At 40.0% G+C, this 25269-nt stretch overlaps 1 protein-coding gene across 2 annotated transcripts in view; it reads right to left on the bottom strand.

Annotated features, from left to right (window-relative positions):
- Positions 1-2360: 2360 nt before the first annotated feature.
- Positions 2361-25269, bottom strand: part of LOC132590667 (sodium/hydrogen exchanger 7) — a 73500-nt gene continuing 50591 nt past the window's right edge. The window contains exons 10-17 of one of the 2 annotated variants that reach the window (XM_060263631.1): positions 24253-24366; positions 22176-22287; positions 20516-20669; positions 14702-14761; positions 10997-11060; positions 7049-7131; positions 6031-6136; positions 2361-3966 (exon numbers count right to left, since the gene is read on the bottom strand). In XM_060263631.1, coding sequence (XP_060119614.1) covers positions 3724-3966; positions 6031-6136; positions 7049-7131; positions 10997-11060; positions 14702-14761; positions 20516-20669; positions 22176-22287; positions 24253-24366 — 936 coding nt within the window. In that variant the 3' untranslated portion in view covers positions 2361-3723. The remainder of the gene's footprint in view (positions 3967-6030; positions 6137-7048; positions 7132-10996; positions 11061-14701; positions 14762-20515; positions 20670-22175; positions 22288-24252; positions 24367-25269) is intronic. The other variant, XM_060263632.1, reaches the window with a different exon arrangement.

Here is a 25269-nt window from a genome sequence, read left to right as displayed (position 1 = left end):
TATTGAGGTGATGTATGTTCTAGGACTCAGGTTCGAGAGGATTCACGGTACCGAGGGGAATCATGGAAGTCCTGGATTCACGCATGTGGGTCTCGGCATCGAATTCACGGTACCTGGATCGACGGGAACTCTGCTCGGAAGGGGAGCGGGAGTAACGCTGGTGAATCTGTCGGGGCCGAGGAGATGGCGATCGGGACGGAGAGGAATAGTCATATAAACGACCTTGGTAGTAGTCCTGGTAAGGAGAGGGAGAGCGAGGAAGACGACGTCGAACCGGAAAGCGGGACCGGACCCTTTGAGTGCAGACCTATGTGGAAGATTCTCTATATAGTGGAGAGACTGCAATGTCTCGAAAAAACCCGGATTGAAACCTCGAACGGGTAGGGTCCGAGGAGGGGTCGGGTTCCAGGATGTCGTATGGTACGACGCTATGGATCGAGGGGGAACGAGACCCAATCGGTATAACCTCCACCATAGGTGGAGAGTGCGGAGTTATCTGCGGCATGTCAGAGATAACATCAGAGGGCGCCGAGAGCTCTGGTGGTATGATTGGAGCCGAAGCCATCGGGGTGGATTGCAAGGTCGAAGTCGATGGTGTCGGATCACGGGACTTCTTTGGAACCGAGGTCGGCGAATTCGAGTGACAAGACTTAGGAGCCGAGGTCGGCGAATCCGAGTGACGAGACTTCTTCGAAGCCTTATGGCCCTCCGAGTGCTTAGATGGTCTTGTCGGACTTATGCTTTTTCGGAACGTGAATAGCAGCCGATGCAGCCGAATCTCCCGCTCGTTGTGGGGGAGGCAGCGAATCCGAGGTGGGCATAGCCTGAAGAGACTTTTCAAGCAGAAAACTTTTAAGTCTAGCCGCTTGGTTTTTTCGCGCCTGTTTTCCAAAGCTGCTGCAGTGAGGGCAAGTATCTACCCTATGCAATTTGCCCAGGCAGAAAAGGCAGTAAGAGTGTCCGTCTGATGTGGGGATTTTAGATCCACACTTCCGACATTTCTTAAAGGTGATTTTCCCTTCCATACGCTCTGGACGGGGGAGGGAAGGAAGGGGGGGGGGAAGGAAAGGGGAAAGAAAGCGCAGAATAGGGCTTTTAAAAAAAATTTCTATGGACGAAGGAACTAGGCGAAGGAGAAGATAAAGATGAAGAAATACGATACCAACAGGAGGGAGAGACGAGCCAAAGAGAAGAACGCAACAAGGTTGGTGTTGTTCGGGCGGCAGAAAGGAAGAAACTGAGTGGGAATGGCGCCTCCCCCTCGCTCCAGGCATGCGCAGTCGATGCCTGCTCCCCAGAGTGGGAAGCATGCCAAAAAGCGCTCTAGGCGAGCTATTAGAGACTCCGAGGTACGGATCCGTTGCCTGCGGCAAGACCCATGTGTGGGACTGCAGAGAGACCATGAAGAAGATATAAAGTTCCATGATGTCTCCCATCCAGGCACGGGCCAGACATATACCTGTTTAGCTTCAGCACTACTGCTACATCATATGCCTTCCAACTCTACCTTGGAACCATGTGGCCAGTTCAAACTCTTTCACTTGCATAGTAAAGTCAATTTGTCACTTTGTCAGAACTGCTGATTGTTGTGTTCCCTTGAGGCTAAGATTCCCAGCCAGTTTAATTCCATCCAAACCAAGACTCTCAGCCAGGATTAAACCATAGTTTGTATTGCAACCAACTGTGGTTTGTCATAAAGAAACATAATAATCAAACAATTTACCAAGGAGGAAAGAACATGCATGTCCAATGATTCCCCTAGGCCTGCTCAAGGGATGACAACTTAGCCATGAATGTGCACATATAGAAAGCAAATGGTGTGAAACAGTGCAAAGTCTCACTCCATTACTGCATATGGCCAAGAGCATTTCTCAGACACAGTCATCCTGAAACTTAATTAATTTGGATCTGAAATGGAGTGAAAAAGAAAACGAGGAATTATCCAGAGTAAAACTAGTTCCAGCTGTAGGTACTAACAGCTAGTTCTAGCTTTGGTTACTAACAGACCAAACTAAAATTGGACCTAACAGACAATAACATGGGTTTTAATTAGGGTTGTTTTCTATTGGCTACTCTTTCAAGGGTGTTTTTGTACTGCTGCATACTGATTTATTGTAGGCATTAAGAATATACAGGTATAACCACAGGGGTTTCATCTTTGTAATGAAGGGTAGAATCCTTTCCATACTTATTGAAAGAAAGTTCATTGAAATCACTGAAACTTTGGTTTGCACAAACTCACAGGATTGGGAGGTATAAGTTCATGGCTAATGTGAAAGATTAAGCTTCTTACTTACTGCTGCAACTCCTATAAAGGCTGCAATCCTCATTGCTCAGCATGCAAAAATTACAACAGGAAAGAAGGAGAGAATTATGAACTTTATTAGGTTGGTTCAAATTTCATTTATGCTTCACAAAACAGACTAGGATAAAATGGCAAGTAAAATTTTGTTTTCATGATGGCAGGGAGAAAAAGAGGGGTTTAGATCTCCCTAAGCATATTTGTCACAACTTACAAGGTAATTGGTTTAAGAAAAATCCTACCCATTGAAGTCAAAACATTACACTGAATCTTGCTTCTGGTAGCTGAGCTCCTCTGCAGAGAAGTGGAGTAGATCTAATTGCATCACTGAGGTCATTTATTTTTGTATCCTATATAAAGTATTTTCACATTACAACATGATATTCTTCTATTATTACAGGAAAAAGGCACAGCACCATTTAAAAATATCTGGATAACAGTGCAACATGCCGCTAACACACCCACATGGTTTCCAGAGAAACAAAAGCACTTTGTTTTTGCTCTGATATAAGCATCATGTAAAGAGAAACATTTGGGCTGCCTTAACCTCCTTGATTAAAGACCGTTAAAATCCAGAAACATCACAGGAACTTGAACCAAATGCCATGAATCTTGAATAAGCAATTGCACTGCAGTCAACACTTTGTCTTCACAGTATTTAACACTTCCACATGGACACTAGTTTTTCCTTCCCCCAAAGAATTCTATGACTTTACCAAGACAGCCTCATGTATTGAGGGCACATGGCAGGAAATACATATTTTGGATGGCAAATAAATATATTTGCTTGTGATGCAATCATGGATCTCTTAACAGAATTGTCAGTACATTTTCCATGTTATTAGAAGAGAAAAACATGTCCCCTTTGAGACAGATACTAGCAAGGACTTTAAAAATTCCCCCTGAAATGAAATGGAGCTTTATTTCTCAGTAACATCTCAGAACAATTGATGCTTATGTTAATATTTTGCATTGTATAATTGTCATCTTTTTGTTCCTTCCTTTTTTCAAGTATAATTCAATTAAACATTGCACTTTCCATTCATGACAGATACCAGCATCCTCTTCTGTGCTTTCCAGGCCAAACACTTTTGCTGTTGGCCTGTTCTTACAGTTAATATTCTGACATCTCTTCAGACTAGTGCTGCAGCAAAATGTGATGATTATAGCATGCTGCTTTAAATTTCAAGTATGTATTTTTTAAAGAGAGACTGACCCAATTTTTTACTTGGCTGGCTTAGACAATGCCAGTGTCTTACATTAAGTTAAAAGAGAGAAGGTCGAGGTTGGCATCTTCAGACCTTAATAAACCACTTATACAAGAGACATTAACTGAACTTGCTAAGCACCTCCACTGACATTGGGACCAGCAGCCATCTTGCATCCTTGGGCATATTGCTATCTTTTGACTGAGTGGATCATCATGCATCCAGTGGAAATACTAGACGGGTCCCTCTGCTCATCACCTCAGGTGCTTCAGTTCCCAAGTCGCGTTCTAGAGCTTCCTCTGAGCTACTTTTTGTCTTCCTGCCATCAAGACTAGTAGTAGCAGTGTGTGAGCCAGAGGATCCATTAGCAGTTATTGTAGTATCTCCATATGTCAAAGTCAGGTCACTGTCGTTGAGAATAAAATCAGAGTCTTCATCTCTAAGCTGTTCATGATTCTGTGGTGAGGGAGAAAGGGTCCAGGGCAGGGTTTTTTTTTAAAAAAAGAACATCACATTGTGTTAATATTGTTTATTGGTGATGGGGGTTACTAAAAGATACGTAAAAATGCTATAGAATGTTCAAGGATCTAAGATAAAGCTTGAGAAAATCCACCGCAAGAGCAGGGAATCAGAGGCAAACACTGTTGCTCCCGTCATCTGAATTCCTCTGTGGGATCCAGTCCAAAATACTTGGGATTTAAGCAACTGGTATGAGTGCAGCTATAACTGATTTCATATTCTCAATTACTCAGAAAGCAATGCCTTAATATAGATCAAAGACCTCTGTAAATTTCTGTGCTACCTACTCAATTTGTTTTCGCTTTGCTTTTACACAACATTCACATATGTAAGTCTAGCAACGGATAATGCTGCCTACTCTTCTAGTCGGCCATTCAACAGCACACATTCCAATCCATCACTAGGCCTTGGATTCTAGCTTGAGTGTCTATAATTATTCTTTAAAACTACATTTTAGTTTACTGAAGCCAGAGGGCTCTCAGCCAATAGCTACTGAGACTTCAAACACTGCAACTTCTATTTACTTCAGATGAATCTGATTGAAATTATTTTCTGCTACCTTTTTCTAATTTTTTAAAAAAGTGAAATTAAAGTAGTTTTGTAGTAGAGAAAGGAAAGTAGATTTTTGCACAGCTGGTTTGTAACATAGATGCTCTACAATATTCCCAGGCAAACAGCCCGACTAATTGGTCTGTAATGTCCCAAATAATTTTTCTTCCCTTTTCCAAAGCCAGGCACTCTATTTGTTCTCCCCAGTCCTCTGGGGCCATGCCAGGAATACTTCACAGTGGAAACAAGAATTCAGCTTCAATCCACATTCTCTAAGAGGCCCTGCCTTTCATAATTTGTTCAGCTTTATCCCAGATCAAGCTCTAAATTACAGCCAACAAAATGTGTCTGTATGATTTCTAAATAATCTCATAAGCATGGAAATTGCTTTTAAAAACACGGATAGCTTTGCTTAATATGCCTACCCAGGATTATGTTGCTTTGAGTGGAAAGGGCATGCAAATACTTCAGATAGAGCCTAAGTAATCTGAAACATTCTTTTGAAAGAGGCAGGAATGCAACCCATGTGGATCCCAAGAGACTTGAAAGTATTCCAAAAATAGCCCTAAACTGGCCTCTCCAATTCCTTACATTCTTAGTCATTCAAGCCTTATTATTTACTCCATTGCATTAAAAATCAACAATAACGCCTAGACCCACCCACCTATTTAAATAGTGCTTACATTTCACATTCCCATGTAAAGTTTTTTTGTATGAGCTACTCATCTTCAGATGAAATTGACACTCAGGTTTCACAACAGGTTTTCAGTACAAATTCCTCACTAAACAGAAACCAGGCTGCCATACAACATAGTCCTGCATTTTGCAAAGCACTAGAAGCATCTGTGTAGAATTTTAGACATAAACTGATGCAGTCTTCTCAGAGTCAGTGAGAGAGAACACATTAAATCAGTTGCAAAAAAATCCAAGCTTGGCATTGAGAAGTCTGCATACATCTTTTTAGTTTTCTGCCCATTTTTCTTTGTGTGTATGCATTAGAGTGCATGCTTGTGTGTCAACCTCACTATAGAGGTCTTTTAGTTGGCCTGGGCAGCCAGCCATTACCTGTGGTCCCTCTTGATCCCTCCCTTCTGCTAAGTCGTCCAGCATTCAAGGACTTGGAGGGAGTTAGGCTCACTTGCCAGCAGTCTTTCTGGTGCCCAGAAAAAGATCCACCGCAAGAGCAGGGAATCAGAGGCAAATACTGTCGCTCCCGTCATCTGAAATCCTCTGTGGGATCCAGTCCGAAATACTTCAATACATAATCTTCACCAGTGATCTTAACAGCCTAGCTTTAATTTCACTGGCACTGCAGTAATTTAAGTTTCCGCAGGGCCATCAAATGCTCAGAGCACACCACTAATTTATGTTGCTGAAGTGCAAGAGAAACTTAGCTGCAAAGGAAAATCAATTTGAGAAAGGAGAACTTTTAGTGGGCAAGATTGTGCTTACCTCATAAACCTGGGGACTAGTCAAGCAGCGAGCTATCAATCCACACCAGCTTGGAAGAGTTGTTGTTAGTGCAGGGCCACTGTGGGTAAGGATGGGCTTCAAGTAGCTTTCAGCATGTCATTAAGAAATCTCTCTCTCTCCCCATTGTTTCATGAATTTGTTTTTAAGTAATGGTTTCTGCCAAGGTAGCTTTTCCTTAAGAGGTTTTTGTTTGTTTGTTTTTTGGTATTCCTCAGACTCTTGCTGGGTTCAGAAAGGCAACAGCCCTTGTTTAATCAACCAAGTAGCCTGCTTTGCTGCACCAACTCATGAAGTTCTTTGAACAGGGGATCCTGCCAGCAATGCCACCATAGTATCACAAAACACCAGGCTGACTCTTGGACATAAACATTTTGGAGTTTTAGCCAGAAGCACAAAAGTCACTCAGCTGAGACGAGTCAAAGTGACTGATCCAACTCTAGGAATCATCCAGATCATTGGAATGATGGGTTTTAGCTCTCACTTCCTTGCTTTGAAATGTCATTGACTCAACCATAATAATTTAACAGAAGTGTTTGGCTGAGGTTTCTTTAATGAATGGTTCAAATTCAGCAGCAAGACACTGAATCAATTAAAGGCCAGTTTAATGCAGTGGAGAGGGCTGGATTAGGTAGATATACACTGAAATGAAACTCACTGGATCACCTTGGGAAGTCAATGTCCCCTACCCTCACCTACCTTCCAGTGCTTCTAGAGGTAATATATGGTATTTTCACGTATGCTATCTTAAGCTCCCTAGAGAGAGAACAGGGTTCGAACATGCCAGCATAGTCTTTCACAAAATGCTCACATTAGGCGATGAAGGAACTTGGCTACTTCATAGTTATATCTTAATGACCATCCTAGCACATCACTGCTACTTAGGCCTTTTATAATCAATACAAGCACATCTGGGCATTGCTTTGCAGGACTGTATTTCTTATTAAGGATAGTTCCCCCCCGCCCTGGGGTGGCAGTGGTGAGAGTTCGAAAAGGATACTTGTGGTCAAAGCTGTACCAGAGCCTGAAGATCCAAGCACTTTCCTGCTTCGTCCTGTTCCTTCTGTCCAGATCTGGACCATCCTGTTGAGATGACATCTGCATTATATACATGCATGCTCTGTTGCAGCACCCACTTTATGGAATTGACCTGCCTGATAAAGTCTCTTAGCATTTTTCAAACTATGCAAAGCTAACTTCTAAAGGAGGCTGTTTTTATAAAGGTAATATGGCTTTATTATAAACAGAATTATTCTGGAAGAGTTTTTTAATAAAGAGACTATACTGTGTACGGTATGTAGTATCTGTTGTGGTATATATTATCCTCTTATGTAATTTCTGCATCATTAATATGCTGTGTTAATACTATTACATTGGATGTCCCATTCTATTGACTGTGCTGCCTTGAGTCTCAGAGAATAAAGTGGACTACAAATAATGTAAATAAATAAAAATATAAAAGACAAAGCATTTAAAATTCTAACTCATGATTCACTAAGAAAAAATAATCTGGCTGAAAAGTTGGGCTAGGTCTATTAGATCAGCTGTTCTTCAGGTTTACTTAGTTGGTTTTACTAGATCAAGTAATAACAATGATGGAGCCTTGCTAAATTTTAGGAAAGACTCTAAAATATCCTCGATTAATCATAAAGTAATAGCATTTTTAATTAATGTAGCCAAATTGGCAATAGTACAAAAATGGAAAGCAGAAGCGGCTTCTCTAACATTATGGCATTTGAAGATGTGTGTGTGTGTGTGTGTGTGTATAATGGCCAAGCTAACTGAAATGAACAAAAGATTAATAGACCCAGATATATATTTTTTCTATCTGGTATCCGATATTAGAATACCTACAGAAATATGGAGAGATTCCTAAGATAGTAACAACACTCCAGTTATGGTAACTATAAAGTAGAAGATTTTCTCTTATTTTCTCCCACAGAATTGTTAATTTGAAATTAATTACTCCTTCTTAGTCATAATTAATGTTTGGTAATACCTTCTCTTTCGGTAATTTTAGAAATCATTCTATATGTCTGTATATTACTTTGGATTGTAATATATTAAAAAACAAAAAAACAAAGATGGAACCTGTGCAAGCATAATCAAAACTGGACCCAAGACAATTCAGATATGTGCGACATTCTGGCAATGGTTTCCTGAAACAAACTTGTCAATAGAGAAAACAAAGATGATGGAAGATGGACTAAAAGATCATGTTGACCTCTGACACCTTTGGATCCTTCAAGCTTTCCTGGTAAAGGCAGCACAACCTTTGGAGTCTTCATCTCAACTGGGGTTTATTGTCTGGTTCTGCAAAACTTGCTGGGGCTGGAAGTACTTATCTTTAGCTCTCCAGCTTACTTCTATCCTGGACATTTAATACTTACGCCTGCTAATAGATTACAACCAAAGCAATTGTTCCTCATGAAGGGGGTGCATTTCCTCACGTTAGGTCTAATTTTATTATGAGCTAATTAAGTTGAAACAACTAAGCTTCCAATAAGTAGCCTAGCAATTTTTCCACCTCGGAAAGAACACCCGTTCAGCTTCTTATATCTCAATGCAGTAATAATATCCAACATTTTTTTTTAAAAATCACACTTCTTTGCTGAATACTAAGCTCCCTTTGAGATCAATAGTTTTAAAAGTGTTGTACAATGTTTAAAAAGAGTTGGGTTGTTTTTGAATTTGGTCCACCTTCTTTTAAACTTCAGTTGCTTTTAGTTGAGTTCTTAGCTTTTCATTTTGTAAATCTTTCATTTCATATAAAAGTTAAGATTTCTCTCTCAAAGATTTCTCTCATATACTCAAATATTGAACACTCTCTCAAAACCATCCAGAAAAAAAGCATTACCTTCTCTCTGAAATCCCTCTGAGTTAGCTTAGTATGCCAGTCTTGGGGAAGGTAATGAAGGATTTGATAAATGCCAGACTAGACTAAGTTTCAGTAGCATTAACGTGTTAACTCTAATCCTTTTAATGCAATAGCAGAACCACAAAATGACTTGGCCACCTGTTTTGCTGCTGTTACTTGCATTTAGCTGTGGCTGCCACTTTGTTCTTGAGGAAAAACCTCCTGACCCTGTCAAAGGATGGGTGTCAAATGATGCTTAAAATTAATGAAGGGAATTAAAATGAACACTTGTATATCATACGGTAAGCATGAACAGAAAGAGGCAACTCCATCTACTCCATACATCTTAAAATCTGTGTATGTTGATAAAAGATGTTTATTTACATAAGTATTAAAACTGATGGTGGAGATGTAGCTTACCTAGAGAAATAAAGGTAGTTGTAACTATCGTAACTACCATACAAACAGTGTGTTGCAATGGCAAGTGGAAAATTCAACAGACATTAAGATCACAGAAGTCACAGTAATATTCCACCTCAATAACTACCACTTTGTATTTCAAACCACACCAGCTATATGTGGCTCTGCTTACTGTACCTCATTCCTCATCTGAAGAAGTGTGCATGCACACGAAAGCTTACCTTCTGAATAAAACTAAGTTGGTCTTAAAGGTGCAATCGACTCCTATTTTGTTCTACTACTTCAGACCAACACGGCTGCCTACTTGGATCTATAGCAGGAGGCAGAACTGGTGGATACATTTGCAAAGCTTTCCAGCTGCTAGGGCACTCAGACCCTTCATAGGCATGTAGAGGCATATTTTCTGTGATGTGATACTGCAGGGCTATGGGTCTGCCCGCCTGTGAATAACACAACCACATGGGCAGAGTAGGTCACATGAGACCGGATAATAAGATACATACCTCCCTGCAGACAAGATGCCCACAGCATGGGAAAGAACCAGGGCCTGGAGGGAGTTCTGGTGTAGACACAGACAAACTGATACTTAATCCCAACTAAATGAAGGTGCTACTGGTGAGTGGGAGGTTGGACCCAGGGCTTAAGATGTCACCCGTGTGGGATGGAGTTGCATTCCCCTTGAAGGAATGGGTTTGCACTTTGTAGGTACTCTTGGCCTACTACTGGATAAGCAAGTGGCAGCTGTGGCCAGGTGCACCTTTTAGCAGCTTCAACAGGATAGTTTTTCTTGGGCAGAAAAGATCTGGCCACCGTGGTGCACACTCTGGTTACACAGGTTAGATTACTACTTTCAAGGGGCTGCCCTTGGAAAAGCATTTGAAAACTTCAGCTGGTGCAGAATGCCACAGTCAGGATGTTGACCGGAGTGTATCATAGTGGGCATATCACTCTAGACTTGGCCCATCTATACTGGGTCCCAGTTTGTTTCCAGATACAATTTAAGGTGCTGACCTTCAAAGCCCTGTATGGCTGTAAGAAGCATACCGGAAGGACAAACCTACTTCCTTATAAGCCTACTTCACCACTGCAGTCATCTTCAAAAGCCTTGCTTTGGATGCTTCCATCTTATAATAAGCAAGTGGAAACCCAAGACAAGGCCTTCTCATGAAACTAAAGTTCTGGAACTCTGTCTCCAGGTAGTCCAGAGGCACTTTTAAAACTGTCCGAGTATAAATTTGTGTGAAACAGAGCTCACTTTTTCAAATATAACATTTTTTTAGATGCAACAATAGTGACATCAGCACAGTTTGGTTTACTGTTACATAAGAAACATTTGCCACCCTTGTCCAAAAACCTGGCACTGGACAGCCAGCATAAATAACCCCCAGAGCTTTCACATACTCATCACCTTGCAGTTTTTATTCTTTTATAGAAAGCAATTCAGATTACCCCTTCAGCAGCCAAGAAGAAACTGGTTGTAAGAAAACTGCATTACCAGTAAAATAAATTCTGCCTGGCGTATGATCAAGGAAGAAAAAATAGAAACATAAAACATTTCTAGAATCCTGTATGTAGTTGGGGTCACATTATTTCAATACTTTAAATATGCAAAGTAATTTATCAAAATGACATTTCCGCATCATTGACTTGTTTGGAAAGTTAATTACTCACTCCTTGTAAGACTTGAAAGCTGTCATTGCTGGGTGGTGGGTCTTGATCTGGATCAACTCCAACTCTGCATAAACGTCCAAAGTTGGGGGCGAGAGGAAGAAAAAGTAAGCCATGTGGTTAGCTGAACTTTAAATGCCCTTAAACTTGGCTCTGGGCTCTTGTAAAAAGGTGGCTGAAAACCGTCATTTAGCACTTTCAGAAAAGTATATTGCTTGTATTACAATTCAGGCAGATTATTTAGCAATAGCAAGCTTATGTTCTTAGGCTGATTACTACAACCTTATTTAGCTAGATTTTACATCTCTAGTTCACAGAACTGCTGTTTACATGTTATTTTGTAGTGTCAGATAATTATCTAGTACCCAAAACATTTTTCTTTGTTTTCATGTTGGTAACTCATAATTATTAACATACTAAGGAAGTCTTAAAGAAGAAGATGATATTGGATTTATATCCTGCCCTATACTCTGAATCTCAAAGTCTCAGAGCAGTCACAATCTCCTTTACCTTCCCCCCAACCACAGACACCCTGTGAGGTAGGTGGGGCTAAGAGAATTTACAGCGGCTGCCTTTTCAAGGACAACTCCTACGAAAGCTATGGCTGACCCAAGGCCATTCTAGCAGGTGCAAGTGGAGGAGTAGGGAATCAAACCCAGTTCTCCCAGATAAGAATCCCCGCACTTAACCACTACACCAAACTGGCTAAAGGTATCTTATGTGAATATGCATGACAATTTTTATCTGCATGTGTAGGCTTGAGTTCATAACATTATCCAGACAGATGGTAGGAGATTGATATGATGCTTAGAATGCAGAAGCGATCCCTTAATTATGTTTTGCAAGCCAATCCTAGAAACTAGCAGGAAAGTAATAGGAAGACAATTCTACAACTAGAGAGACTAGACCAGTTTGATATTGGCTTGGCTAACAGTTTTGGAGACTCTGATACTTTTGGTGAAGACAGGTGTGGCACAGCATACAGAGTCAAGATCCAGGTATACAGAAGGCCAAAATGAGATCAATTTAACCAGTGAAAAATTGCTGAATAGGATGTTCAGAACAGGAGAAGAACACAGATTCTGAAGCAAGAAAGGAAGTAATTACTAGCAGCATCCATCAGTGACCCAGAAAAATGCAACAAATTACTTTAGATTTATGGCAGGTGTTCTTATTTCTTGCTAGACATATATTTTCCCAACACAATAATTTAAATGTTATGACAGACATTGTATGGCAGAAACATGAGGCCAGGACAGGTACAGTTCTCAACACCCCCAATTAAAAGGACTTCAGGGAGATGCAAAACAGAAGATGTCAGGGTTGACAGTATTGGAGAAATCATTGAGCTGCCCCAGTGCTCCCAGGAAACATTTGGGCTAACATACAGAATTGTACTATTTGGCACAGTTATACTTTATACTTCTATAAATGCCTTTGTTCTCTAAAGCTGATACTAGAGAGAGAGCTGAAAACTGCTACACCCCATGCTACCACTGCACACGTTGTTTCTTCCTGCTTCTCAGATGACCCAAAGTAAGGTGAAAATAAAACACACAAATTGGTTGCAAGCAAGATGTTGGACAAAAATGTCTCATACCATCACAGTAAGACTGGTAGAATGCTTGATATTGAGATAAACTTTATAACATTGGAAACACTGGTCTTCCCAAAAGTGTTTTCTACCCATATGTACATTACAGCTTATGAGTTGTATAGAGAATTAATCACATTTAAACAAATGTATCCTTGAAAATATTGTATAGGTTCACAGCATACACATTCAGAGTGAGTAAAACCTTGCCTTTAAAGATTTCACTCATTACATAAAGAGGGGGTTCTTTTCCTAGGGTTACTTTCCCCAGTGCTCCCTCAAAATTCCCATTTTTGCAATGAGAAAAAAAAATTAAATCCTCTTGAGGGGAAAGACCCCCACCCCCGAGTTTTGTAAAGATTTTCTCTCTATGCTTAGTCTCCAGCAACTCTGCAAAGGATTGCACTATTAATGACTTGCTTTGAGATTATCTTTTCTATACCTCAATGATACCTGAAAGTCACAGAGCTCCACAAGGGCAGCCTAGCAAAAGGCCAGTTCTAAAACAGAACAAATACTAATTTAGATCCAAGAGGGTAGCTGTGTTGGTCTGAAGCAGCTGAACAAACCAAGAGTCAAGTTGCACCTTTAAGACCAACTAAGTTTTATCCAGAACGTAAGCTTTTGTGTGCTCTCTAAGCACACTTCATCAGACGAGGGGATCAGGTATTGTGGGCTGAAATACATGCAGTTTGTTGTTTAAGACTGTGCAGACTGGCTGTGGTCACATGATAAAACAGTGTGGCTTGGCCATTTGGTCTGGATAGCCATAAAAGGTAATAAAGTTCCCTGCCAATTGGTGTTTTTGCAAATCACAGAAGGACATGTATTTCCTAGTTGTAGGCTACCTAATTTACTTATCAGCATCAATCTATACATTATAAACATCATTCTAGCCTGCCATTAGAAAACAAGAATACATAAAATGAAAATGGGTTAGGTATATATAATGAGATGAATAGCCAATATCCCTTATTTGAGCATGTCAATATAAAACATTATTCTGATACATTATTATAAAAGAGAAATACATGGAAATACTGTGGATTTTGTAAAGATTTTCTCTCTATGCTTAGCTACCTTGAGGTCACCCTCAATTCATTCATTCATACAAATTCAAACTCAAAGCATTCAATGGGTGACCTCAAGGTTGCTGTTTTACTGCAAAGAAACTTCAAGAACAGAATGGAGAGAGAAATTGCTGAATTACAAATTATTATTAAACTTGGAACAAACACCTCCCCAGGATAAACAGGGATATTGTTTTTTTATCTCATTACATATGTTAAACCCACTCTCAGTGAGTATAGCTATAAACCCACAGTATTCCAATGTATTTCTCTTTTATAATAGTGAATCAGAATAATGTTTTATATTGACATGCTCAAATAAGGGATATTGGCTATTCATCTCATTACATATACCTAACCCATTTTCATTTTATGTATTCTTGTTTTCTAATGGCAGACTAGAAAGATGTTTATAATGTATAGATTGATGCTGATAAGTAAATTAGGTAGCCTACAACTAGAAAATACATGTCCTTCTGTGATTTGCAAAAACACCAATTGGCAGAGAACTTTATTACCTTTTATGGCTATCCAGACCAAATGACCAAGCCACACTGTTTTATCATGTGACCACAGCCAGTTTGCACTCTTAAACAACAAACTGCATGTATTTCAGCCCACGATACCTGATCCCCTCATCTGATGAAGTGTGCTTAGAGAGCATACGAAAGCTTACATTCTGAATAAAACTTTGTTGGTCTTAAAGGTGCCACTTGACTTCTGCTTTGTTCAAATACTAATTTAGTCATAAAGTGTATATGAGGTGAGTGGCTTCTGAAGGGAATGCAAGGCTTCTTGAGAAAATGTGTACTTGTAACATTCTGCACTCCTTTAAGTTAAGAGGCAACACACCATGGAGAAAGGACAATGGGCTCCTTTAAGTTCACATGAAAGGAAGTTTGCATGAAATCAGGACAGGAGGGCTGTAGAGACTTCCATAGCACTAAGAGAAAGACATGCAGCAGACTGACAGACTTTAGGTTAGAAAGATGAAGAAAGCCAAGCGTCAGGCACAATTTGTTACCAATGAAGCCATATGGTCACCTGAAGTACAGCCAGCGGCTTTCATTCATCTCTTCCACCGATGGAACATGGTCGCCAACTCTAGTACAGCATAAGAATGGAATGTAAATAACACTGGGGGAGAAATGGCTGTGATCCCTTGGTGATCCCTCCACCCGCCAGCTTACACAAACTCTCTCTCTCTCTCTCTCTCTCTCTCACACACACACACACACACACATAAATACAAGCAAAAAGTAACATTAAGATAAAATGTTACAAAAAATAAGGGAACCCAAAGACCTATATATGCCTTTTTATTGGAATTTTTAATTACGTTTTATTTGCTTTGTGTTCCAGCTGTCATAAAGAAATGGCAGCTTTCCTTTCACACTTATTTCTATTCCCACCCCCCAGCTTCTAACTGTGCCTCCTCCTTCTGAACATCTTCTCTTGTCTTTATGAAAAGGTATCACTTTTCCTTTTTTATCCCCATCCCTGCCCAGTTTCTCCTGGCTGCTGCTATCCCTCCCATTTTTTCACTTGATCCTGTCTCATCTGCTGACTTTCATATATGCCTTTTTGTTCTTCTTCCCCTCATGATTGAGCTTTCAGCTCCCCTCAAGCACATCCTTTCCCAGTCCTTAGTTTCCTTAGTTCACCAACCCCAATTTCAGGCTCCTTGTTCCTACTAGTACTCACCCAGACTATCTAGTGTGCCTTTTAATCTCACCCTATCTCAGAGGACTTTCTGTGATATCAGCATAAGCTTAGTGTTAAAAAAATAAACCTATAGGGTGATAAAACCTATAGGGTGAACTATTTTTGGCAGTAACTGTTAGGTTCTTAATTTAGAAAAAGACAGTTTTCTGAAGAAGAAATCACAACTAGATGAGTTTGCTGCTGAGGAGAGAAAAAGGAGGTAAAACCTATTTCCATTAACTCATTCAGTTTATTGAAACTGCTGACCTAACCTGTTACTGATAATCCAAACCACAAATAAAGGGTGCTTACTGTCTGAGATACCAAGGCACAAATGCTTTGAAGTTACCAGCTTCAGTTGTGGATGAGTCCTTATCTCTATGCAAATCTCAAATTAATATATATATATATATACACACACACACACACACACACAAAAGATTTTGAAACTTAGTTCTTGGCTTTCAAAAGGAGAAGGATTTAGGGTAGTTTAAAACACACACAGATATCCAAATTCCCACTCATAAGATATCTTGTTTCTAACAAACAGTAAACCATTATTTCAGCTGCAGTTGTGTTTCCTTCCTCTGTTAGAGCTAGCTGGGGGGAAGAAATAGCTTAAGTCAGCTACTTTTTGCAGAAGAAAGCTGCAAGTGGTTTTTGATTTCCTGATTCTCAAGATTTTTCTCTCTTTAAAGGCTGCTATGTGCTACAGGCAGAAGACTATCTTTTTTAATGTATACATGAAGGAAGACTGGGTTTTGAATTCTCTTAATAACTGATTACTTCAGTGCAGCTGCACTTTCCAAAGGGAACAGGCTTCTTAAAGAGGTCATTCATTTCAAACATTTGCTATACAAATTAATAAAGTAATCTATAGGAAGTAGGCCAGACAGACACAATTGTATTGTTATGCCCCAAATGACTACAAAATATGGTTCAGATGTTAAACAGGCCATTGTATCATTCCTTTCCCAGCAATATTGACTGTTTCCATACTGCCAGTATTCTCCATATTGCTTTTATTAGGCACTGTAAATGCAAAGGCATGCATCTTGTCGACTGAGCTTCCACACATGAGAATTTTTTTGTACCATTTCCTCTCTCTTTTTCCAGCTTTTTGCTGCTATGCATGTTCAGCAGTGACTCTGCAATGGCTCTCAGCGGCGTGGATAACATGGCTGCCATAGCAACTTACCACCCTTTTTCTCTTTTGTCCTTTGTGCACCAGCTATAGTGCTCTAACAGGTCTTTCAGCTTTTAACAGAAAAGTGGTAGTACCGTTCTAGCACTACAGCAATTAGCATTTTTTTTGCCTGTTTCACAACCTGATAGCTTTGAAAAAAACTGGTAAGAAAATAGTGTTGATGTCTCTCGGCTTGGCTTCGCGAACGAAGATTTAAGAAGGGTGCAATAGTCCACGTTTGCTGCAGGCTCGCTGGTGGCTGACAAGACCAATGTGGGACAGGCAGGTCCGGCCACAGCGGCTGCAGGGAAAAGTCTGATTTAGGGTTGGTCCTGTAGCAGTGCGATTCTTCCTCAATCTCCTTTTGTCCTCAAGACCAGCTATGCGTGTGTTCTCAAAGGAAGAGACAGCCTGGTGGATGGTGTGCCTCCATGCTTTGCGATCTGAGGCTAGGTCAGACCACTGGTGATGGTTGATGTGACAGGTGCTAAGGGATTTCTTCAAGTGTTGATGTAGGTGGGCAGGAAAACCTATACACTCCTTCCAAATGACATGCTAACACCTTTGGTCTGTGCCTGTTCTAAAAATATCAAAATAAAACAAGTGTGAAAAAGAATATATTGAGGACAGGGATAACCTGGAAACCTGGAAACAAGACACTTGCAGCATGACATTGTGTAGAAGCTCCTCCTGTCCCCCCACCTCCCAAATGTTCTAGTTTGGAAGCCAAGGCAGAAAAAAAACTCAGCTGCCCTAAGAATCATCATCTCACAGTTCAGGGTTGGAAGTGTCAGCAGGAGCTTCAATATCTTCCATACTTGCTCTGTGAAGCAGTGCTACATATGGCTCCAAACTATAAATCACAGCCCAGAACTTCAGTGATTGATGATCACAGTTTACTGTCAGACATGTGTTCTGCTATGCTGCAGTCACATGAACAACCAGTTCTCAGTCAGCATCCAGTATTATTGATAGAGGAAGGCTTCTCTTTTGCTGATATGGCAGCAGTGTCTGGAAACCTGACCAACTCTTTTTTTTCTTTTTTTTTAAATTAAAGTTGCACATGACTGCCATCTCCTGGATGAAGCATTTCATCTCATGCAGCTCAATTTACTGCCATTCTCAGGGCAATTCACTACACTGGGATTGGTAGAGAACCACTCAGACTTTAAGAGAAAGGATTTATACCAAACCATATTCAGAGTTCCTGGAGGTTTGTACCAGGTAAACTGACTTGTCTGGCAGAACCATTTGAGCTAATTCCAGACATGACATACTTACTTTCAGGCCTGACAATGATGATTCACACCATCATCACAGTTTTCTCAACACAGCTGTTCACTCTACTCTTAACATTATACTTCCTTATCACCAGCATGCTAAAAGCATTAATGGTGGCCATCCAGGCCAACCAACCAGAATGTACCAAGCATGCTCACAAAATGGTTCAGATTTCATTTTGCAGACGAGAATTAAAAAAAGACAAGCAATAGCTAAAGTTTGCTTGTTATCCAAAACCAGGGAAAGTTAGAAGAGCATCTGTTTTTTTAAACACTTACGAAGTTCAAGTTCTTCTAAGGGGTTTTGTTGCACTGTCTGATGAAACTGGAAAAGCAGGGCACAGGCCAAAAGGTTCTTGGTTCATGGCTAGGGCATGAGAATGAGCTCCCTATAGAAATCAAGGCCCTGCGGGATTTGTTACAATTCTGCAGCAACCTATAAGATGGAGCTATTCTGCCAGGCTTTTAGCTGAGGCAGCAGATGTCCAATGGGACCAAACCCTCCTGCCCAAACCTGCTCAGATCTGCTCAAACTGCTTTAAATTGTCCATCTAAAATGAGAAGATTTATCTATTAAACATCTGACCAGACACAAGGAATTAATGTAAATTGCCTTCTTAATGTTATTTAAGTTATGTAACTTAAAAATTTTAAGAGATATTTATTGTACTGTATGCTTTAACCCACCCTGAGTCCACTTCAGCAGGAAGGGTGGGATAGAACATAAGAGAAGCCATGTTAGATCACGCCAATGGCCCATCCAGTCCAACACTCTGTGTCACACAGTGGCAAAAAAAAAAATTATATATACACACACACACACACAGTGGCTAATAGCCACTGATGGACCTCTGCTCCATATTTTTATCTAAACTCCTCTTGAAGGTGGCTATGCTTGTGGCTGCCACCACCTCCTGTGGCAGTGAATTCCACATGTTAATCACCCTTTGGGTGAAGAAGTACTTCTTTTTATCCGTTTTAACCTGTCTGCTCAGCAATTTCATCAAATGCCCATGAATTCTTGTATTGTGAGAAAGGGAGAAAAGTACTTCTTTCTCTACTTTTTCCATCCCATGCATTATCTTGCAAACCTCTATCATGTTACCCCTCAGTCGACGTATCTCCAAGCTAAAGAGTCCCAAGTGTTTCAACCTTTCTTCATAGGGAAAGTGTTCCAGCCCTTTAATCATTCCAGTTGCCCTTTTCTGGACTTTCTCCAATGCTATAATATCCTTTTTGAGGTCAGCGACCAGAACTGCACACAGTACTCCAAATGAGACCGCACCATCGATTTATACAGGGGCATTATGATACTGGCTAATTTGTTTTCAATTCCCTTCCTAATAATTCCCAGCATGGCGTTGGCCTTTTTTATTGCAAACGCACACTGTCTTGACATTTTCAGTGAGTTATCTACCACGACCCCAAGATCTCTCTCTTGGTCAGTCTCTGCCAGTTCACATCCCATCAACTTGTATTTGTAGCTGGGATTCTTGGCCCCAATGTGCATTACTTTGCACTTGGCAACACTGAACCGCATCTGTAACGTTGACGCCCACTCACCCAGCCTCAACAGATCCCTTTGGAGTTCATATATCATATATATAAATCATATATATAAATATATTATATTATATAAATAAATAATAAAGTGACAACAGTCCCATACAGAGTATTTGGTTACAGTACAATGGCAAGAATAGAGAACTAAATATTTCTCCATTAGGTTTATTATGAAAAATCACTTTAGGAGAGAGGCATAGAACCACTTCCTCCTCCTGTCAATGGGCATTTATTAACTTGGATATAATAAAGCTCTTTAGGTAATTCTATCAACCACAGGAAGTGACTTCAAGCTATTTGTCAAGGTTAGAGACAGAAAGAAGTTACAATAAAAACACATAACATTAAAAGCAAAAATATTTGTAAACAGAAATGCAACAGAAGCTGTCATTCTACCTAGATGAAGGATGAATCAGTACAAGATAAACTTTAAAAACCTGGAAGCTGCAACATTCCAGCCAAAAGACTTGCCTTACAGGGAAGATATCCAGACAGCCAATAAACAAATGTCTGTGTTGTACAAAACTGGGCAGAGGATCTCTTCATTACAGGCTAGGAGTTCTCATTTTATTTTTAAAAAATATTTTATTCTACCTATCAAACAAAGGCTTTCAAGGTGGCTAGCAGTAAACAAAATGTTAACTGTTGGTGAGTGATAATGCAAACAACTGGCCTATGAATAAATAACCTATTTTGATTCATCATCTAAAATGTAAAAGACTAGACTCCAAGCAGATCTAAGAAGAAGTGCCATTCCTGTTCTCTGGTAACCACACAGCTTGCCTAAAGGGGCAGCAGGAGGAAGTAACAAAAAGTATGTCCAGTCGTGCCAAAAAGGAAAAGGGTAGCCAGTGTAGTTCTTTTTATATTGGAAGTTATTCCAAGAAGCTAGCAGCAATCTGTTAGGAAGTATCATTTATAGGGAAGAGCACGGGAAGATTTTGGCAGTCCAGTATGACAGCCTAGCTTGATCTTGTTTACAAAATCCACATGTTAAATACACACATGCCCAATGGACTTCAAAGCTGTCTGGATTATCAAGCAGCAAAAGTATTTAATATCTCAAACGTAACAGCATAACACAGCAAGAGATTAGGGATTCTGATTCACTCTTGAGATGCATACCTTATATTTAGCCAGGATAGCATGGGTGTTGTGCCTCCGCCAATTACCCAAACAGTAAAGAAGACAATCAGAAGTGTCGTGGTGAACATCATCTGATGAGAATAAGTTGCAGTGTCTCGGATGGCTAGAGCAAATGCCATGGCTCCTCTAAGACCTGCAGACAGCAAATGAGAGGAATATTAGCTTCCTGATGCTAGGGACATTTTTGTGATGCCTCTCTGTCCATGCAGAATGGAGATGTTAAGATAGACGCTTAGTGGGCAAAAATGTCAGCTGATTCACCCACCTGTGCCAATCAGACTCAGTGCCAGCTTTTCAGATTGTACTACAAAGAGGGGCAACATTACTGCTAGCCAAGACATTAATGGCTGAAGCGGCTCTACTTTTACAGGACTGCATGCAGGCTAAGTGGATGTTGGACAACTCCAACATATGTACTTCAATCATTTTATGCAAGTTAAGAAAAGTTTCCATATGTATTTATACTGCTTCCCAGTCTCAGCAAGAGAAAGCAAGGATATGGAAACTAGGGGAAGATTTGGCAGCTAAGACAGTTTTCTAATAGCCACATAAGAGAGGAAACACTGATGCTTCACCTCTCCGCCTCTGGAAAACTTGCTTAGGCCTGTTCTTTCTTTCTTTTTCTTTTTTTTATATTTTTCCAGATCAGGCATGTGGTTATAAGCTCTTAAGCACAAACGTTTAAGCACTTGATTTATGCACAGGCTGCTTCACCCTTACCTAAAACCTTAAAGTTACTTAATACCTTTGAATACTTAAAGCCTAAAGTCCTTTCCTAAGCTTGTTTAGGACAGTCTTTCCATAAAAACTTACTCTAGTGACAGTCAAGGCCTAGTCTAATGTCACATTTTAAACACACACACACACCCTGTCCAGTATTCCCTCTAAGATGTAAGCTAGCTCACAGTGTTTTAGCTTCTGGCTCGCACATTTTTATCTTAGCTCAGGTCCCAGAACAAACTAATTTATGCTTACAACTTTAATGCCAGGAGTCCATGAAGTGGAATTTTTGCTTAGAGGGAACATTGCTGTCCATATAGCAGAAACCAAGAAGAAATTAATGTTGCATGCTGTAAATGTATTGAAATTTCTCTACCAATTAATACTTCAGCCTTCAAATGCACCTCTGTTGAAACTTCATTCAAGCAAAACAGAGTAATTGTAGCAAGCAGTGGCTTTACTGCCACCCACACAATCCCAAGTATACTTTTGAAAGAGACAGAACAATGCCAGTTCTACCATGTGTATGCGCAACTGGGATTTCATGTTTCAACTATGTGGGAGCTCCAGAAGATGTTGCCCTACCCATGCCATAAGCCTCGATTCTTTCCCAATTCTCCTCTCAACCCAAATAGGAATACTCTAGCTTGACAAACAACTGAAGTTCAGAGCACAAAGCAGCCTAAGTGTATAGATATACGTATCAAGTCAGTGACCACAGATTTTTATTTATTTAGAACATTTATTAGCTGCCTTCATTCCTTATGGAGTCCAAGGCCGCTTACAGCATTAATAAAACACATAGATAGAACAAGGACATCCTTCCTCAACCAACAAAAATGCAATCTGAACTAACAGTATCCCTTTAAACAGACAGGAACTCTTGGCAAACAAGACAGAATTAATCTCATTGTTTTACCTGAAAACATCATCATGTGCTGAAAATTCCAGCTGATCTTGTGCCTTCTGCCCAAATTCAGGAAGAAAGAGAGTGGGTAGATGTGTGCAGCTCTCCCAAAAAAAATTGCTATCTAACCACACCTTTTGGTTAAGGATCCAGCAAAATTAGTATCACACAAGTATTGGGCTTTTTCCTTCAACCTAATGGCTATGTCTTAAAGATATTCTACTTAGTACTGATGCTTTCTTTAAGAAGGTAATATGACAGTCAGCTCAACTGTCTCCCAAGTCTGCATGACTATGCTAGGAGAAATGCCATCTGTAACTATCTGTTCATCTGCCCTCCAGCATAGAACACCTTGTTTATTCAGTGTTTCACATACACTACAAATTAAATCCAGTTCATGCTAACAATTCAGTTTAAGAGCCCATTAATGTATTTTCACTTCTGAGCTCTTCTCATGGTGTACTAATTTAGCCATACTTAGACCACAGTGATGAAATCCTTGTATGCTGGCAGTTCCTCATTGTGTGCCTGGGGAGCTGCAACTACTTCTCAAGTTCTCACTTCAGCAAGATAAATTTCAAGAAGGCACATTCAAATGACTGCCTGTAGGAAAAGTGAAGCAGAACAGTTCTTCTGTGAAATGATACCTCTGTTACAGAACCAATTCAAACATGCTTAGAGGAGTTAAAATAGAGAAGGAAGAAAAAACAAGCATAGTATTAGGATAAAAGGTAACCTCATCCTAAAGCATTTATTCACATGAAGTTCTCTGCATCACCAGAGGAAAAAGGTAAATGAAAGCTCTGGGATAATTTACAGAAATTCACTAAATATGACCTTATGAATATTCCATAAAGAAGGGGTGTCAAACTCTGATCTGACAGCGCCAGATCTGACATAAATGAGACTTTGTTGGACCAGGCCATGCATGTCATAAAATATAATGCCAGGTAGCAGAGATATAAACTTTATAAAACATACAGAGATAACCATGAATTGTATGGGAATTCTTTCCTGAAGGATCAATAGCCTCCTGTTGGAACTGGCAGAGAAGAATAAGCAGACAGGTTAGAAATAATTTTAAAAGGTTGTGTTTTACTCCTTTAAAATGCTTTCTCTGCTATGTATTGGTATGGGTCTTCTCTGAGCAAAAGAAAATAGAAAATCCTTGTGCTGTTAAAACAATAAAACAGAGTTGCTCTTTTTGGCTTCAGATTTTTTGATCAAGAAAGCATGCCCTCATTAAGAATGCTTCCACGCATGACATCTTTAACAGGCCCAAATGACCACCTGCCAACAACTGCCTACATAATATTTGGAGCAATGGTGCCTTAAAAATGATTACCTGAACCAAGATACCATTAATCTCTGCAAATAAAGCCCTTATCATCTTCAAGTGTATGTCTGCTAAGATATGCAAGCAGACTTCAGATTCAATGGAATGAAAGCACTTATATATACACCAGTGGGTAATCACAGTACTTTTACAAAAAAGAAAGAATTCCCATACAATTCATGATTATGTGAGCAATACATTTTGTAATGAAAAGTGAAGCATGAATACAAAATTTCTAGGAAATCCTTGCAAGCCAGTCAACTGAATGCCTGTATAGGACTGCATCAGAGGTGTCTGAAATTACTGAGCATTGATGTGTCCAAAATTACCTGACATCAAAACATGTGGCATGTACTTAAGTCTAGCCATGTCTACTACTTCTATTTCAAAAATTCTAAGGAAATTTGTCCCTAACATTGGTTTTAAAACTTTATAAGATGCAACATTGGCAGAAAAGAAGGATAAATACTCTAAATTATTAAGCTACATATTTAAGCAGCCTATTTACCAGTCTTCTTATTTTGACTAGAGCATTAGGAACCAAGGTCTACCACATCTCTCAAAACACAAGGTCTTTGGTTTTACAGGGGAAACAGCAAAAAAAAAAAAGGAAATGCTACTGCCAGAACACAGAAGGGAAATCCACTCTCAAATCCCTTTCTAGCTCTTACCATAAATAATTGGAGGAAAACCCCTGAAAACATGCTTAAGACAGGTGAAGAAGTTGCATTTTAAAAAGCCAAGAAAGGATACAAAAGCTCCAATGATGAAAATGGGGCTGAATATGTGCTTCTGGAAAGTAAACAGGGCTAACCCCATGTAAGAAAAAATGAAATTTTCAGCCAGGAAGTGAAGTACTTCAAAGAGCTGTAAAGAAAGATGAAAAAGTATATTAGTCTGCTAGATGACTTTAATGTAGTACATAATACTTGCGTAGGGTTGCCAAGTCCAATGCAAGAAATATCTGTGGACTTTGGGGGTGAAGCCAGGAGACTTTGGGGGTGAAGCCAGGAACAAGGTGACAAGCATAACTGAACTCCAAGGGAGTTCTGGCCATCACATTTAAAGGGACAGCACACCTTTTTAAATGTCTTCCTTCCATAGGATATAAGGATAGGGGCACCTTCTTTTGGGGCTCATAGAATTGGACCCCCTGGTCCAATCATTTTGAAACTTTGGGGGTACTTTGGGGAGAGGCACTAAATACTGAAAATCTGGTGCCTCTACCTCAAAAAACAGCTCTCCCAGAGACCCCGAAACCTCCTACCCTATGAGAATCGATCTCCACATAGGGAATAATGAAGTGCTCAGCAGACACCCCCCCCCCTTTCCTGGCGACTCTGAAGTGAGGGATTGGCCTCTCTACTCACGAGTAATAATAATAATAATATTTTATTTCTATCCTGCCCTCCCCGCCGAAGCAGGCTCAGGGCGGCTAACAACATCTCAATCCATACAATAAATTATACAACAGGTTTTAAAATCACATTCACTTAAAAACATTCCAATTAAAATTAACATTCCTAGTGCTACTCTATCAGGTGTAAATACTATGGCGGAATCACTTAAGGCGAATCATCAGTCGTTCAGTCAGGTAAAGGCCATCTTAAAAAGGAAGGTCTTGCAGGCCCTGCAGAACTGTTCAAGGCTCCGCAGGGCCCGCACTTCTTCCGGGAGCTGGTTCCATAGGTGTGGAGGTGCAATGGAGAAGGCTCGTGTACGGGTGTTCTTTAATTTTGCCTCCTTCAGCCCGGGGATAGTCAGCTGGTT

This window comes from Heteronotia binoei, unplaced genomic scaffold (assembly GCF_032191835.1).
Source record: "Heteronotia binoei isolate CCM8104 ecotype False Entrance Well unplaced genomic scaffold, APGP_CSIRO_Hbin_v1 ptg000532l, whole genome shotgun sequence".
NCBI lineage: Eukaryota > Metazoa > Chordata > Lepidosauria > Squamata > Gekkonidae > Heteronotia > Heteronotia binoei.
The sequence above is the reverse complement of the archived record's forward strand: the minus strand, read 5'-3'. Positions and strand labels throughout refer to the sequence as shown.